This window comes from Equus asinus, chromosome 17, assembly GCF_041296235.1.
Source record: "Equus asinus isolate D_3611 breed Donkey chromosome 17, EquAss-T2T_v2, whole genome shotgun sequence".
In the NCBI taxonomy this organism is placed as follows: domain Eukaryota; kingdom Metazoa; phylum Chordata; class Mammalia; order Perissodactyla; family Equidae; genus Equus; species Equus asinus.
Window position 1 is genome coordinate 22590278 of NC_091806.1, and position 18689 is coordinate 22608966.

Sequence of the window (18689 nt, forward strand, 5' to 3'; positions counted from 1 at the left end):
GTGATTATGCTGATGGCGTCTCTGGAGATGCAGAGTCTACCTTCAAAATCATGATTAAAGTCCCAGTGAATTTAATTAGAGAGGAATCTTCCCTGGAGATGCACCAGCTGAAGGACTCAATAATACGCACTGTGGTTCAAACGTAGACAAAGTGTGTACAGACCTTTGCCCTTACCTCAGAAATGTTTGCCTGTTTCAATATTCACAGGACTGGCTTTTTCAGGAATTGAAATGATGGATGCAGAACATAGTAAAGTATGTATATAAAATTACTCTCCATCCTTCAGGCAAGCTAAATTCAGTGATGCTGTTTGAAGACAGGCCAGTATACCTGATTGAGAATCAAAATGTTGTTAAGGCTATTTCACTTTTATTGGTGTAAAATGCAAACTAAAAAACATTTATCTCAACAATTCCAAATTTTCTCTCCCACAAAGTTATTTTTTAACCTGAAAATATTGATTTACTATTTGTCTATTATTAGGACAAATTCTGCTGACAATGAAGTTTTGATTTCTTTGTTCACAATCAAGATTCAGACTTCTTTAGGTTACAGACACTCATACTCATTTTGAAAATCCCAGCAATTTGTTAGGTAACATTTTTCTGAAAGACTGAAATGAATCAGACTACCTGCAGGCATGGACAGAGTTGGTTACATGGAAACAGGTCAAAGTCCAGTGACGGTGCATGTGTTATTTTGCTCTCTGTGTTCACAGAAATGGCAGCAGTGCATGAAGGACAAGGGGGAAGGCAGCACAACGTGGAACCTAGGTGTAATGACTGTCTCATTATGCAGGTTACCCAGAAAGTATATTTATGCATAAGATTTTGAACTAGGCTTTACATTTACAGGAGTGCTTTAGTGGTATGGGAATTCACAGACTTAAAAGTTCTCCTTTGTAGTTCTGATAACCAGCAATATTAAGGATCCTTTGTGATCGCTAAAATATATGGAGGTTGATTCAATTGTAATACTCTTTTGCATATTTTCATATGAAAAAGTTTTAAAATAAATTTACCTCCTCTTACATCAGTATTTTTCAAAAATAATTTAAAGTGTGACTATTTAGGGATGTTATAATGGGCAGATATTTCTAAATCTCATGATAGTTTCAACTGATATGTTCTCTAAATGTCGTTTGTTAATCTGTCAAAATTAGAGGATGATGTAGCATGTTACTTCAATTCCTGTTTTTCTGTTCACAGGTGAGCTTCAGCATTTATCATATATTTGTTGACCATTTGTATGTACTCTTCATTCAACGTCTTGTTTATATGATTTGCCCACCTTGCAGTTGGTTTGTTTTTCTTTTGTTAATTGCTTAGAACTCTTTGTCTGTGTTGATGTTAACACTATATATGCCCTCTAAAATGTAAATTTTTTCCGCAAACTACTTTTGTCTATTGATATTATGGTATCTTTTCTTAAATCCTTAAAATTTTTTGAAATCTTCAAATATGTCTATTTGAGATTTCAATTATTAGTTAAGAAGATTCTTCTAAGCTTAGAATGTAGAAAGACAGCTCCTTTATTAACTGGATGATAAATATAAGTTAAATCTTGCTTTAGTTTTTAATTAAACCTTTAATTTATTTTTATTTTATTTTTCTGTAAGATATTAGCCATATGTACAATTTTATTAACTTCCAGATGGAAAGCTAGTTGTGGCAACCCATTTATATAATAATGTATCTTTTTCCCACGTACGTCTCTAATTACTTGTCTCTCCATTAGTCTGTAAGATTACTGAGGTTAGGGACCATTTTTTAAGCAGCCTTGTATTCTTATAATCTCTGAATGTACTGGAACATGATAAGTCATAATGCCTATTTGTTGAGTGAATAAACAAATCACCTTAAGATTTTAGGAAGCCACTAGTAATAATCCCATTTACAGGTAGGTTTGTTCTTAACTCTGAAATAAGATGTAGAGAAGAACCTATGGAACAAAGGAGCAATGTGACTGAGTTTGTCCTCTTGGGGCTCACTCAGAGCCCCCAGGGTCAGAAAATATTATTTGTAGTGTTCTTGCTCCTCTATATTGTGACAATGGTGGGCAACCTACTTATTGTCCTGACTGTGGTGGTCAGCCCAACCCTAGATGCCCCTATGTACTTCTTTCTTGGCTACTTATCATTTATGGATACTGTTTATTCTACTACAGTTACCCCAAATATGATTATAGACTTACTCTATGAGAAGAAAACTATTTCCTTCCAAGCTTGCATGAGCCAGCTTTTTATATGGCACTTATCTGGTGGTGCTGAGATTTTACTCCTGGTGGTCATGGCCTATGACCGCTATGTGGCCATCTGCAAACCCTTGCATTATTTGGCGATCATGAATCAACAGGTGCGTGTTCTGCTGCTTCTGTTGGCCTGGGCTGGAGCTTTTCTGCATGCTATAGTTAAACTTCTCTTGGTTTATAACCTGCCCTTCTGTGGCCCCAAGGTCGTCGACCACTTCATCTGTGACATGTACCCCTTATTAAAACTTGCCTGCACTGACACCTACATTGTTGGTCTCACTGTGGTTGCCAATGATGGGGCAATCTGTGTGGTCATTTTTATGCTCATACTCATATCCTATGGGGTCATTCTGCACTCCCTGAAGAATCTTACTCAGGAAGGGAAGCGCAAAGCCTTATCCACTTGTAGCTCCCACATCGCTGTGGTGGTCCTCTTCTTTGTCCCCTGTATTTTTGTGTATGTGAGACCTCCCTCTACCTCACCCATTGATAAATGCTTGACTGTGTTTTATGCTGTCATCACCCCTATGTTGAACCCCTTAATCTATACTCTGAGAAATGGAGAGATGAAAAATGCCATGAAAAAGCTCTGGACAAGAAAAAGAAAATGAGCCAGCAGAGAAATGTACTACATCTTTTCAATGAAGAATTGCTCCTTCCAGGAAAGTCATGTGTGATTATTTAACTGTAGTTAAATTTCTCCTCGTATTTAATAACTTGGGCATGATGATAAACATATATTACCTAAATATAGCCCATGATCAAGATACATTTTTTAAGATTTTCATAATTTATTAGGAAAATGTATTTCAGTTTTAGTTTGTAAAATGTCTCTGTTGAGACTATAGCTTTATGTTTTATGTTATGAGTTATGCTACAGTTCATGATGTAAATTAATTAGTCAATAGAAGATTTTCTCGTTTCTCTTTTAAATAATGTAACCTTTTTCAGAATTAATAGTGCTCATTACAAATTTCATAAATATAAAATAAAATATATAACAAAAACCTTGTCTCACTCCTCTCCACACAGACAGCTCATATTAATATTTAAAATATATCTTACGTTTGTATCTATGAGATACTTTAAATATGTAATTTTGTTCATATTTCTTAGTACAGTAAGGTTGAAGAGGAATGATGCTTGGGATTTCTAATATTAATCATAAGGAGGCTAAGTATATAAAAAGATTTGAACGAACAAGATAGAGATGCAGAAAAATAAATCTTGTGTATTGTTCTGATTGGGAAATCATAGTGTATCCTCAAGTGGAACAACTTTGTTTGGTGTTAAATTTTAAATTTTCGTAAAGATAATCTATTAATCTTCCCAGATAGTTTATAATATCTGATCACACCTCTTCTATTTTTCAATATCCCCATCTCATTTTTTTGCTTATAGCATTCCACAGCCTTCTATGGTGACCCAGGCCCTACCTTTCATATGTAAAGTTAGCATAACCTATAATCCATGAGCTTCAAATATGCAATACAGAACTCTACACCAGATATTTCAGGTGATATTATTAAAAAAGATGCTGACAATATACGCTATTCTTTCTTCTCTTATTAATGGAATGTAGATTATTAGGTAATATAGAAGCCAGAATATATTGGTTTACTTGACAGAGACCTCAATCATAAAATCTTCTCTCTCTCTCTGAATGAGGCTTTAAAGAAAATATTATCATGGACATGGCAAAAAGATGGCTGTCTGTGAACTAGAAAGTGGGTCCTCACTAGACACAGGATCAGCCAGCACCTTGATCTTGGACTTCCAAGCCTCCAGAACTGTGACAAATAAATGTTTGTTGTTTAAGCCACCCAGTCTATGGTATTCTGAAATAGCAACCCAAATGAACTATGACCGACATTTAGTTAATTTTCAAATTTGTATTGTTGTTTCAATTGATGAGATTAAAATCTTTATTAATTGCCTATGTTCACTGGTCTATAAGCTTCCTGAAGTCAGGGAAAGTTACTTAGTTGTCTTTGTTGTCTCTCTTTCTTGCATAATGTCTTGGACATAGGACACACTCCATAAACTTTGTCTTTACTTGTATCCTTGAATTCTTGTTCTATGGGAATGAGAATTTTTACTGATGAATTTTGATGAACTCTTTCTACATTAAATATATATATTTGCTAAAAATATTTGCTGTTCTTTGATATTTGCTAAAAATATTAACCTTATGTTATTTGTGCTATAATTATGGGCATCTTATATAAAGATTTTATATTTTAATATTCTTTTCTTTTTTGACTTCTTCTATCACTGTTAGCACTTTCATATTTATAAAATCACTGAAGAAAATGGAATTTTCCAAGACTGGCCTCATGGCTGAGTGGTTAAGTTCACACGCTCCGCTTTGGCGGCCCAGGGTTTCACTGCTTATCAGTGCTGTGCTGCGGTGGCGTCCCACATGCCACAACTAGAAGAACTCACAACTAAAAATACACAACTATGTACTAGGGGACTTTGGGGAGAAAAAGAAAAAATAGAACCTTTAAATTGTTGTTTGTAATAACTTTTCAAAAAACTTTTTTAACCCGTCTGGAATTTAATTTTGTTTATGATTAAGAAATATCTAAGCATATTTTCCTGAAACAGGTAAAACAATCTGCCAACATTATTGTTAACATCAGTAATAATTGAAATTTTTCTATATAATATGTCATTTTATACATTTAAAGGGTTCAACCTTGGAGCCATTTCTCCTCCTTCTCCTAATACTCATTTTCCTTCTTCTTCTTTGACGTATTCCCCTACCACTAACATACTATTTCAGTGGTAAAAGATTTTTAATGTGTACTTGTATTTAGTAGGGGTGGTTTCCCCTAATTTTTCATCTTTTTCAAAAGTTTCTAACAATTCCTAAATCTTTAGTTTTCCTGATAAATTTTAGGATCATTTTGTAAAGTTTCAAAACTTCCCATAAAAATATATTTGGAATATCATGATTCTAGACTTTTATTTTAAGGAAAATGGCATGTTTTAATATCTTGTTTTCTACTAACAACTAGGTGGTCTGTAGGATCCAGGACATCTTAATTCACATTCATATTATCTTGGAAGTGATGTCTGGAAGAGATCCACGGAGTGCTTCTCCCTACCCATTTAGATGCAGGACCACAAGCAGGACAGTCATTATTTTATTCAATTCAAGGTGTCAGGCTTGAACACAATATATCTATTTACTTGGGTATTTTCAAAAAGTAGTTTTTAGTGTAGGGATATTATTCATCAAAAAATTATCAAATATTTTTGTTGTTGTTTTCAGATGCTATTGTAAAGGATACTTAACATTTTTTCCAATTGTTACTACTGCTAATATATAGAAATACAATTGAATATTTTATTTGGACCTTGAATCCTACAAACTTGCTAAATTCACTTATTTCTAGTAATCTCTGTAGATCCTTTAGGATTTTCTATGACACAATCGTTATCTACAAAAAAAAGGACAGTTCATTTCTTCATAAGATATAGGAGTATTTACCTTTCTAATTTCTTTTTGAGTCATTTTCAGAAGTATGTGTTTTTTCTATATTTTACTCATTTTATCTGTTATAAAATTTATTGGAATAATGTTTTTAACAAAAACCTTAACTATTCTTTTAAAGTCTGATGGATCTGTATGATGTCTATCTCCTTTTTCATGTCTGATATTGGTAATTTGGATTTTTCTCTCTTTTCTCTTGATCACTCTTGCTAGAAGTTTAACAGTTTTTCTATAAGAGTACCAAATTTTGGCTGTTTTGTTTTTCTCTGTTTTACGTTTTCTAATTTATTGATTTTTTTATCCTATCATTATTATGTCCTTTTACTTTGGCTTTAATTTACTTCTCTTGTCCTAGCTTCTTAAGATAAAAACTTAGACAGCTGCTTTTAAGACTTTATCTTTAATATCACTATTTAAAGCTATAAATTTCCTTCTAAGTACTGTTTTGGTTGCATCTCACAAATTCCAATATGTTTTTATTGCTTATTTATAAAATCTACTTATTTCTATTATGATTTCTTCCTTGATTTATAGGTTCTTTAAATATTTATTGCTATTTCCAAATACTTGGAAGATTTTCTAGATATCTGTATTAAATTTCTATTTATGCATGAAAAATATCTCAAAACAGTGACTTGAAACAAGACACACTTCTAATCTCACAGTTTCTGTACATCAGGAAACTGGGCATGATTTATCTGGTCCTTCCACTTCAGGGTCTCTCACAAGGCTATAATCAAGGTGTTAGCTGGAGCCACAGTCTCATATGAAGGCTCAGCTGAGGAAGGATCCACTTAGCTTGCTCACATGATCATTGGCAGAATTCAATTTCTCAACATAAATTAAAAATCTCTTCAAACTATAATTCTAATTACATCCCACTGCTTTTTGAAATTGTTGTCATACATCTTACTACAGCAAATGTTATAAACCCCTGAATATATTATTAATCTTCCTTTAAATGATTACTTTTTAAAAATCATTTAAGAAAAAATAGAAAAATATATTCTCTGTTTTATCCATATATGTCATTTCCACTTTCTCCATTCTTTTCTGTAAATCCTTATTTCCACGTCTCAAATACCTAGCTGATTACTAAGCTGCTTATATGCTGGTTGAGACTACATTAAGCTCAACCAAAAAATAGCTGAAAGTCTGAAAGAGTGAGCAGAAATTTCACTTTTCTGAAATGAAGCTGAGCAGCTTCCCAGTGCAGAGGTATGGGGAAAGAGTTTGGAGTTCAAGTTCTGCTGGTTCAGAGTGACTTATTAAGGGCATCAGACTTTCCATTGAAACACAAGAAGGTGCATGCCTCACAATTAATGTCTACATCTCAGGATTAAGGACTATACTATAGGACTTTTAGCTATTCCTCTACCAACTGGACTACCCTTTTCTTTCTTTACTCTTTACAATTTCTACCATTTAACAGTTCAGGTGGGTCAATAGAGGCATTGCATTATATCTTTCCTACAAATAATATACTTCTCAGGAAAAGCACTAAATAAACTTCAATCAAGTTCTCTCACTCAAGTAAAAAGGGATTGAGTACGTTTTCCTAACATCAACTGACTTAATGTCACACGTGAGAAGTAGCTGAGTTTTATTTTCTAGAGTCAAGATAATCTCATGGGAAAGGAATAATAGTGTCTTTCCTAAGAGTTATCACCCATTTGTGTGCTTATTTGCTTTCTGTCATGATTTTCCCTTTTAACCATTTATTACCCTTCTGAACCCAATTTCAGATTTTGATTTAGCCATTATTGTTTGAGTTGTGAGGGGTATAATATGTTCATGTGATATACTTCTTAGTCCATTTATGCCCACTAGACATGGGGAAATTTGTTTGCCTTGGTTCAATAAGATGAAATTTGGGGGAGAAAATTGGCACGTTATGTATTGTTCCAACAGCTTGATAGTGTTTTCATTTATGATTTGGATCATAGGCTAAATGAAGTCCAAAGTGGAATTAAAAGTCTATTTCAAGATAAATCTATTTGAGGTCACCAGGTCACATCATTTATCTCATATATTCAAGTGGCTACTCCTGGAGGTTAGGTCAAAGGCATTCTATTCTTTTTTGAGTCAATACCTGGATTCTTTGGGGGGATCAACATTACCCACTTTAATCTTCCTTCTGAATACTGTAAGACCTTCCACAACAGCATTCTTTGTCACGGATATCATGATTATCCGTTCATCGAGGGCTTATTTGTCTGACAAAATGATGAAGCTATTACCTACAACCCATGGATTTATAAATATCCAGACATTGCTGAAGGTGAGGACCAAATGCTCCTTGCACTGATAGATAGGCTGCTCATATATCGGGCCACTGGGTGGACTTAACTTTGTCTTATTTGACCTACATTTTACCTTTTACATTTCAAGGGGAATTTTAGCAGATTTCCATGTGAATCCTACCCTTCAGTTTGGGAACTTCCATTGGGGAATCAAGTATCTTGTGTTTCTTTAGCAGGAAGCGAATAATTAAATTCATATCATTTAGCAATAAAAGTGAGTGGCCAACTCTGCCAGAGGTTCTATTTTGTTCTGAAAGTTATGCTTGTGAATATGAAGTACTTCCCCTGTGCCACCTCTCATAGCATATTTCTGTATATACTATTTCCATTTCATTAAAGAACTTTGTTATTCTACTCCATTTTTATGGAATGACCTTCTGACATCACCCATGGCATAAAGGACACTGGTGATGCATTTAAGTTGTGTCTACAAACATCCAAAGACTTTCAGTGGTTGTCTTTCAAATAAGCTGCTTCTGGACACTGAATCAAGGAATTATTGAATCCCAAATCCCAGTGTTCATTAAGGGTAGCAGTATTTGGCCTCTGCCAAAGTCTCCTGGCTGCAAATATCTATATGGTAGACACTTCTGATAATATCTGAGCACTGATATTATGGGATTCCAGGGAACTTCCCATTAAAATCTAGAGCCAGGGTCATTTCTTCCTTGTTACTAGGACTTGAAAGGGATAGAGGTGTGTTTGGCAGGGTTGGTAGAATGTCTCTAATGATCAAGGACCGTGTTATTCCTAGAAACTTGTCTGATTGCTTCAGGCTCTGTATTTTGACTAGATTGATGGGTCATATTTCACTAACCATATGTATCATAGCTTTTATATTCTCTCAAGCTTCTTCCTCTGAAAAAAAACTATTATGTTGTTATCAGTGTAATAAATTCACCTACTTTGAGTATAGTCACATCTAAATTTCATTAAAAACTATGGCAGTATGCTAAGTATATATATCCTTGGGACAAAATGGTAAACATATATGGCATTGCTTTCCACATAAAAGAAAACTATGCCTGACATTCCTTTGATTCTAAAAGTTCATGTGGAAACATAAACATAAAGATATGCAAATCACAGTTAAATTTGAAAGAGTAATGAGGTATTCTAGATGACAATACAGATTATAATGTTGCAACAAGTAAAATCATGTGATAGTTTCAAAAAAATATATATATATAAATGAATAAAAGGACTTATAAAATAACCCAATTTCACATACATATTTGAAATGAGGGTATTTCAGTTAGGATAGTTTTGCTTGTAAATGACAAAAAACTCAACTCAAATTGTTTTGAAATATAAAGATACTTGTTGATTGGCTAACTTAACTGCAAACTTCGAAGTTATGGAAACCTTCATAATTAGTTGATCAAATGGATCAATTATGTTATAAAGGAATTCTTTTCTTAATTCACCATGTCCCATTTGTCACAGTCTTGGATTTATCTTAAATCTGGCTCCAATAGTGCTAGAAGGATTGCTATATGTAGCAAGTCAGAAAGAGGTTCTTTCTATGACTCTGGTAGAGGTAACTGACCCTGATTATCAGATACTATAACACAGTGGTGACAAGGAAAATTATTTTTGCCTCTCAGGCGATCCACTTGGCTACCTCTTGCTTCTGTCATCCAATTGTGACAGTAAAAGAGAAAATACAGGAACCTTGGCCTGAAAAGACATAATGAAGAGGTGATAAGACATTTTTGGGGTGAAGTTCTGGGCTACATCTCTAGGTAAGTCACTGAGACCAGTCATGGTGTTAGTGAAAGGTGAAATAAGAACTGAATTGATAATGAAGGAAGAAGATGATGAGCGGAAGTTGCAACTCTAACATCCGCTGCAGTAGTAATGTACATAGCTTATCCATCTAACCGTTCTCTTCTAATTTTCCCCCAGAAAGAGGATCCTAGTGGAGCTGTCCCCATAATGTATATGATAAAATGGACTCAAGCAGCATAAGAGGTGGACTGTGGTGTATATGGTGATCTACTACCCTGCTCTCCGTTTGGGGAAGAAGACTTTGTTGCTCCTGCTGCTGTGAGTGCTGTTAGTAGTCATTCTCTTCAAGGTTAGCTTCTTCAAGGTTCATATAAGTTGCAGAAGGCCTCTTTATCAAAGGTCTCATGCCCTTTCCCAGAGCAGTCCCTCACTGTCTCCAGATCAATAATTAGATTCAGGTGTCAGTAGAGCCAAAAGAGGAAATACAGTTGTGTTTTAGAAGGAAATAGTTTATTTAACTAAAAATATTGCAGAATCTTGGTAATATGTACTGGTAATAGCTGGAGTAAAATAGGTGGAAATGGATCTCTTGGATATTGAAACAGAGGAGGGCAAAATATAAGGTTATACGAGGGAAAGTATTAGCATGGGGATATTCTGTCATGAATATGCACGAGATAAAATATAAGATGACTAAAAGTTACTGAGCACATACTGTATGCTAAACACATAGGAGACTATTCTAAACTTTCAGAGTAGGGTCTTCCAAGTGGTACCATAACTCAGCTTTCAGTAGGCCATTCCAACGTGCTATTCAACCAGTTGCTTCTAGGTGATGGACAATATGGTTACACCAGTGAATTCTATGGTGGTGAGCAATTTGCTTTACTTTATTTACTGTAAAATGTGTCTTTTGGTTAGCGACGACAATGAGTGGAATACCATGTCAACGGATAAATGATTCTGATCCATGAATAATCAGGCAGACTGAAGCACTGCAAGTAGAAGGGACAAATATTTACCAAGAACATATGATGCCAAGATGCTGGCTCCTCTAGGTTGAGGCGTTTCAATGAAGTAATCTGCCACAGGTTGTTGGCTGGTTTCCCTAGATTATTGTGCCCTGTTAAGAAGTCAGTGATGGACTTTACTGATGGAATTTTGGACATTCAGCAGTACTAAAGCCAGCTCAGGATTGGTGAAAGATAGATCATGTTGTTCACTGAGCCTATGTAGAGCATTCGTCTCTGCGATAGTGACCACAAAAGTAGCTGGGGAAAATGCTGAGTGATATGCACAAGACAGGTCCTCTTGTCAACCGAACTTTTGAGACCCTTCTCTGCAGTGATCTCTGATGGTACTTATACAAGAAACAAACCTTGTGGCATTCAGTGTCTATTCTAGGGGATCTATCCACATACCACTCCTCCAAACTGCTTTGTTGTCCATTCTTCCATTTGTTTTCCTTGTTCAAATCCATAGTGATGGTCCACAAGTCAGCGTAGGTCCATAACTCAGGCAATATGCAGATTTATTCATACACTTACTCTTATTTTTATTCTTTCCATCCCTCTGCTTATTTTGGCCTCACTTTTATGTTATGTTAACAACTTCTTGAAAATACATTTAGTGCATTGGTTTTTCAAGATTTATCGTTTTCTAATACACACAAATAAGATTTTAGTTGACTCTCACAAGTTTTGATATGTTTTAATTCGTTACTGTTGAGCTCAAAATATTTTCTAATTTCTCTCATGATTTACTTTACCCATGAGTTACTTAGAAATGCACTGTTTAATTTTCAAAAACACAGGAGTTTTCTAGTTTTAGACTTTTATTTTCTAGCTTATTTTCCTCATGTTCAGAGACACAACTTATGAATATAATTTTGAAATTTTTTGAGAATTGCTTTATGGCCCAGCATATAACCAATTTTGAAAAATGTTCCATGTGCACTTGGAAAGAGTATGTATTTTGCAGTTGTTGGATGCATTGCTTTCTTATGTCAATAGATTACATTTGTTAATGAGGTTGTCTAAATTTTTTATATCTTTATGAATTTTTGGTGTGTATGTTCTTGCAATTACTGAGACGTGTTAATCTCTCTATTATTGCTGATTTATCTCTTATTCCTTTTAGTTCAATCTATGTTTTTTTTAAAAAGTTATGAAACTATGCTTTTAGTTGCATATCAGCTTAAAATTGTTATATATTTCTTCTCTATTGACGTTTTGCAGTTGTAAAACTTCTGTATGTGGAAATGTGTCCTGCCTTGAAGTCTACTTTTTTCTGATGTTAGTATAGAAACAGTGCACTTTTTTTCAGTTAGATTTTATGCAGTTTATTCCACTATTTTATTTTCACGTTTTATCCTCATATTTAAGATGTTCATCTTGTAAGGTTCATGCCATTGAGCTCTGTTTTCATTTGGCACTCTGAAGATGTCATTCCTCTTCTTGCTTTCAGTCCTTTTAAGAAATTGGTTGTCAGCATTGTTGTTACTTCCTTGAATGCAATATGTCCTTAGGTTTTCTCTGTCTTTTGGGTTTATGCTGTACCATTTCTATTTATCCTTTTTGAAAATTTATCCTCTTAAAATTTTATTCTTCATGAAATTTGTAACTCCCTATGAATATACAGCTTAATGTCTTTCAGGAATTTTGGAAAAATTTCAGCCATATCTCTTCAAATATTTTGCCTAGTCTCTTTCTTTTATCTTTCTGGAATTATAGTTAAATTAAAAGTATGTTGGAGCTACACACTGTGCCTTTTAAATGTATTTTGTGCTATTTTCTGCATTGTCCAAACTTTTATCTCTCTCTGCTTTTGTTTGCATATTCTCTTCTAATCTTACTTCCCATTTATGAATCCTCTATTCATATGTGTCTACTTTGCTGTTAAAACCAATGATTGAGTTCTTAATTTCAGTTACTATATATTTTAGTTTTCAAATTTCTTTTATTCAATTTATTATCCATCTTGATCTTTAATTATTTGAACACACTAGGTTTATTTTAAAATGCTTGTTTTTTCATAGTCTGGATCATCTATACCTGTTTCTATTACCATTGCTTTTCACTTAGGCCTTGTATTCTCCTATGCTTTGTTGTTTTTGTTTTTGTGCCAGATTTTATATTTCAAAAGCTGTGGAGATAATTCAAGGATTTTATGATGTTTTCTTCTTTAAGAGGATTTTGTTTTGTTTCTAGCTACCAGCTAGGCTTGGGGAAAAATAAATCCCAGATAATCTAATCTAATCAAGAAATTAGATGATTAAGGTTGGCTCGAGGTTCTCTGAGAACTACTCTATAGTAGTAGAAATATTTACCATGATTCCAAGAGTAAAGCCCTTTGTGGTCTCAAATGAGAGCCTGTTTGTTTACAAAAGCCTCTTCTTGATAGACCCACAATTTCATTTGTTGTTGCCCAGGGTAAAGCATCTGTGGAAGTTCCACTTAGCTTTTCAGCCTTTCATTTGTGGCTTTTAGAATTGGGCCATATCTTCAGAAAAAGAAGCAGTGAAATGCAGGGTTTTAGCTCTCTAGTTTCTCTTCTCTTCAAAATTTTGGACCTACAAATCCTCGATTCCTTGTTAGATCTCTGATACTTTTAAACACATACATTTTATATTTTTCTAGCTCTTCCAATTGTTCTTATTGGAAGATTTGATGCAGAACAACCCATTCTTACTTTTCCAGATGACAAATATTATCTCTCTATTTAATTTTCTAGTTTGGAATGGATGTGGCTTGTAGAGAATTTACTGGGTATTATTACGTATTTTTAGGCAATGTCTATACCAGTTAATATTTTAAGTGTATTATTCTTATTGGGGCACATAAATTCAGCCTCTGGGCTGCAGTAGACATCATCTTTCTAGAAAATCCCTTCACTTCATTCAGTTACACAGAAAGCTTTAGCAGTTCTTTGCATTCAGCTGGAAGGGGGACATAGAGAACTATACCTATGCATATATTAGTTCTCCAGCTCTGAGTCATAATTCAGTTCACAGGAACCCTGATCATATCAGATAGTTCTCTTAAATTAATAATAACTACTATATCCTTTGCCATTCACTGGTAAGAGAGGAAAAGTGCTTAGATCTATTCTTTAAGTCTTACAAATAATACACGTAACATTTGGGCTTACTGGTTTTCTTCCATTTATTAGGTAAGCTGAAAACTTCCAACTTTTGATGTGGCTTAGTACATAATAAAGATCTTCAGATGGTTCATACAGGTATTTAATGACTCTTTACCTAAGACCCTTATGACCTAGAAAATTCAATATTAAACTAAATATGTGTGGAGATGAACATCCTCAGTGGAACCCATAGTAAGGTTTGATGTACAGGCAGGCTCTTGTTGAAAACTAATTCCTTTCCTGTAGAAACAGTTACCAGTTGATATTGAACTAAAATTAAGGGAATAAATATCATTATGATTCCACCTGACATAGATTCAGACAGTTCTCAACAACCTCCACTCCAATAGAGAACTACAGGTCTGTGATCACTTGTCTTTTCAAGAATTGAAATATCTACCATGTCTGCTCAGGTAAGGGAAACATAAGAAAAAGTTAACAAATGGGACTATATGAGCCTAAAAAGCTTCTGCAAAGCAAAGGAAACCATGAAGAAAATGAAAAGACAACCCACCAACTGGGAGAAAATATTTGCAAATCATTTATCAGACAAGAGGTTGATCTCCAAAGTAGATAAAGAACTCACACAACTCAACAACAACAAAAAGCAAACAACCGGATCAAAAAATGGGCAGAGGATATGAATAGACATTTTTCCAAGGAAGATATAGAGATGGCCAACAAGCACATGAAAAGATGTTCATCATGACTAATTAGTGGGGAAATGCAAGTCAAAACTACAATGAGATATCACCTTACACCAGTCAGAATGGTTATAATTACCAAGAAAAAAAATCAGCAAATGTTGGAGAGGATGTGGAGCACCACGCTGCTAGTGGGAATGCAAACTTGTGCAACCAGTATGGAAAACAGTATGGAGATTCTTCAAAAAACTAAAAATAGAAATACCATATGACCCAGCTATCCTGCTACTGGGTATCTACACATTAAGGTGAAATCAACAATCCAAAGTAACATATACACCCCTATGTTCATTGCGTCACTATTCACAATAGCCAAGACATAGAAACAATGTAAGTGCTCATCGACTGATGATTGGATAAAGATGTGATATATATATATATACAATGGAACTGTACTCAGCCATAGAAAAAGACAAATTCATCCCATTTGCAACAACGTGGACGGACCTGGAGGATATTATGCTAAGCAAAATAAGCCAGACTGAGAAAGACAAACACCAGATGATTTCAGTCATATGTGGAATATAAGCAAATACATGGACAAAGAAAACAGTTCAGTAGTTACCAGGGAAAGGGGGGTGGGGCGGTAGGCGCAAGGGCTGAAATGGAGCACTTGTGTGGTGAAAGACAAAAATAATGTACAACTGAAATTTCGCAATGATGTAAACTATTATGAATCTCAATAAAAAACAATTAGGAAGGAAAAAGAAAAATGGGAAAAATATTTTAAAATATACTACATGAATCTGAGTTTGTTTTAATTATGGAAAACTCATTCTTGGGTAAACTAACTTTATTTGATATGCAAATACAAGCCTTAATAATCTGAGGAAAAATGAGTACAGGTCTTAGGGAAGAATTCAGGTCTTTGATGGATTATTCATGAAAAGGCAAAAAATTACGTTTGAAGATTAGTTTTTCCATGTGTAATAGTTTCAGAACAGAAGTGCCACCACCTTCTCCTAAAATAAATTTATTTTCAGAAATTAAAAAAAAAGAATTCAAATATCAGCTTCAATTACTTCTCAGTCTTAGTGCTTTCTCCCTCTGAGCCTCAGGGCCCCTTGAGCAAAGGTTATAACAGCTGCAGTAAGGAGCTCTTTTGTTGTGGATGTGAATCACAAGGAAACTTGAAACTGATTTTCCTTTCATTTTGGCTGAAATACTTGCCTTGCCTAAATATTTCCTAACATGAAGCTCTTAATTTGTTATTTACTTTGTTTAACATTTTTTTCTTTTCACATTATTGGCTTTTCACATATTTGGCTGTTTACTACTCTTTGTTGGCAAGAGCCAAATCTTTTTTTCTCTATGGATTATTCTAGGGGAGAACACTGTCCAGAAGAGGTTACTTTACTTGAATTTGTTCCACATATTCTAATAAACTAATCTATAGTGACCTTACATCATCTTTCATTTAAAACAGCATGATGTAAAAACCGTAGGCTGAGTCCATGCAAATAAATGGAAGAATTATTTTCCTTATGGAGTGGCCCAAGAGATTTCCAGGATGGAGTCTATCTTCAACTCATGTCTGGTCCTCTAGATGTTTTCATGTTATATTTTCCTGTTCATAGATATCCTTCATTGCTTGTAGAAATTTATTAAATTTCTCAATTTTCTTGGAGGAAGTTGGATAGATGTAGAGACATGCTTTTAATTAGGGAGGAAGCAGCCTTAGGGATGAGCTATTTGAATGATTGAAAGTCTAAAGAGTTCTGCTATTACCAGGAGGAATGCTCTCATTGGTTATTCTAGGAAGTTAAATCCCAGTATTTGTCTTGTTAGGCACCTGGATATATTAATGGTTAGAGACATGAATGTCATCCTAAATCCTCAAAGTAAAGTACTTTTTCGTTGCCTCACTGTAATTGACTGAGGAGAAACATTCAAATAATCAATGTCAGTGTTTAAAAATTTGGGGGCAGTTTGTTTTGGCAAGGAAGGGGCTTGGCCAAGTTAATCTCCACTAATTACATCACTTTTTACATAGTCTGAGAACAGAGCAGCTTTGTTTATCTTTGAAGAAATTTTCCCAGCAGGTGAGAATGTTCAATTATCTTTGCACAGTAAATGTTTATGTTGTATTTAAAACTGTCTTTATATTCTAGGCATCCACACCCAATACTTCCACGTTTATCTAAAAGATTGAGGTAATGGGGAACCTGAGTGGAAGTATGGAAAGTGCGGCCACCTGAAGTTATTTCTAGATCCACTGATCAGTCATACGTTACTGTGTGTTCTGTGTTCACACATAGGTATATGAAGGTCTATGTTACCCTCAGTGAAGGAAGCACTGATTTTAGAGATCAAGGAAAAAACCAAGAGGTGAGTTCTTGAAAAATCAACAGGGGATACTCATTGAAAAGTCATATGTTTAAAGATAGCTAATTCTTAAATATCATATATTTTCATTGGACGAAGTCTGAATTGAGTAAAGTAAGCTAGGAACACACAGAAATAAACCAGAATATACAAAGTGTATTTGCTTTTAGTATTACAGCCTGACAGATGTTTGTTGTCCGTTTCGCCAAATAACAAAGAGAAACGTGCAATGCATTACAAGTACACTCATGAATTAATAATCTTGGTTCACGGGCTATTATATTTTATGTGATATGTTAATATTTATAATTACTTTTACATGTTTAGAGAATTTAAAATCATATGTCATACCAAACGTGTTAAAATATAAAGCAATGAAAAACTATTTTGTTCTGGGAGCTTGATGAGGGCTTTTATGTGTGAATCTTTTAGAACTATCACAGCAACCACGTTTGTACACATTCATAAAGAAACCCATACTCAGGGAAGTGTCTTGCTTGCTGTCACTTAGAGGCATAAAATTGTAAAATTGTAAAGGACTGTAGTATTTTTCTACCTATAGTATTTTAATGTCTTTTTAAAAAATCATATTCTTAAGAAACTACGTTAAATGATAGTTACAAAATAAAGAAGTGTTAACTTACTGGTTTAATTTGAAAACCTAGTAATACTATCTTTTGGTTTTTATAGTATCAAATCTTTGATGACTTAAACTACGGAGAATACGTTATATACCTAATTTTCACATATAAATAATTTAACTGGTAGTAGAAGATTCATCCTGGTGAAATCCAATATTGATGATTAATGAGAGTAAGAGCACTAGATTCTGCAGAAAGTAAGGAGTGAAAAAAAGTAATTGGATATAGATGACCTTTTACTCTTATGTTCTTCAACAGGTGAGCCTTTAACAACCTACAGCTTCCACAACAACAGAACTTCTGAATCAAGTGGGAGCAGTGATGTGAGTGAGTGTGTGGAATGTTCACCACAGGGGGCTTCTAAAGAAGGGGGCAGTGATGTGAATGAGTGTGTGGAATGTTCCCCACAGCGGATTTTTAAAGAAAACTCAGACTTTCCTGCATCTATCCTCCCCGCCTGCCAAATCTGTGTGAATGGAATCAACTTGTCTACATCTGAGGTTTAATAATTGTGTAAAGTTTTTCGAGCAGTGAATAATCTGCAAATTTGGGTTTGTGTCTGTAATTATACAATTCTTCTCTCTTGTTTAATTCTGTCCTTACCATCAGATGTAAGGTCTCTGAGAAATGAATGCTTCCTTTCCTTTTGAATTTTCTTTTCTTTTTTTACTAGGATGTGCTCTGTGTTTATTTGCTATGGCTTCCCAAGGAGCCTCCTGGGTAACCCCTGGAAGCCTCAGGGAATTGGGCTTCCAGCTCTTGTTCACTAAAGGAAATGTTTTTGAAGATTTTTTTAAAGAATATGACTTCACTTCATTATCACATTAATATTCTTATTGGGTGAACATTCATTTCTCAAATATAATTTCTTCTTACTGATTTGATCCTTGTTTTCTTTCATTTTCTACTTTTTTTCTAGTATTATGCTTGCTTCTAGCTAAAATACATTCCATCATAGGCAAATATTACTAGTCATATATACTAAAATAGATAATTCCTAAATATACCTTCTTATCTTATACCCAAATTGGGGTTCATGAATTCTAGCTATGATATTCTTTTTATCCTGGACTATGTCTATAATTCTTA

At 34.3% G+C, this 18689-nt stretch overlaps 1 protein-coding gene across 1 annotated transcript; it reads left to right on the forward strand.

Annotated features, from left to right (window-relative positions):
• Nucleotides 1–1944: 1944 nt before the first annotated feature.
• On the forward strand, nucleotides 1945–18106 carry LOC139040569 (olfactory receptor 4A47-like). The gene is made up of 3 exons (XM_070487322.1): nucleotides 1945–2853; nucleotides 6769–6808; nucleotides 17859–18106. The coding sequence occupies exons 1-3, from the start codon at nucleotides 1945–1947 to the stop codon at nucleotides 18104–18106; spliced, it is 1197 nt and encodes a 398-aa protein (XP_070343423.1).
• Nucleotides 18107–18689: the final 583 nt, after the last annotated feature.

Excerpts from the sequence above, each read along its gene's own strand:
- LOC139040569 (XM_070487322.1), top strand. The coding sequence starts at position 1,945 with ATGGAACAAAGGAGCAATGTGACTGAGTTTGTCCTCTTGGGGCTCACT. Across the intron at positions 2,854-6,768 it reads AAAAGCTCTGGACAAGAAAA|TTATCCATATATGTCATTTC; the intron begins AGAAAATGAGCC and ends ATATTCTCTGTT. Across the intron at positions 6,809-17,858 it reads CACTTTCTCCATTCTTTTCT|GTGAGCCTTTAACAACCTAC; the intron begins GTAAATCCTTAT and ends GTTCTTCAACAG.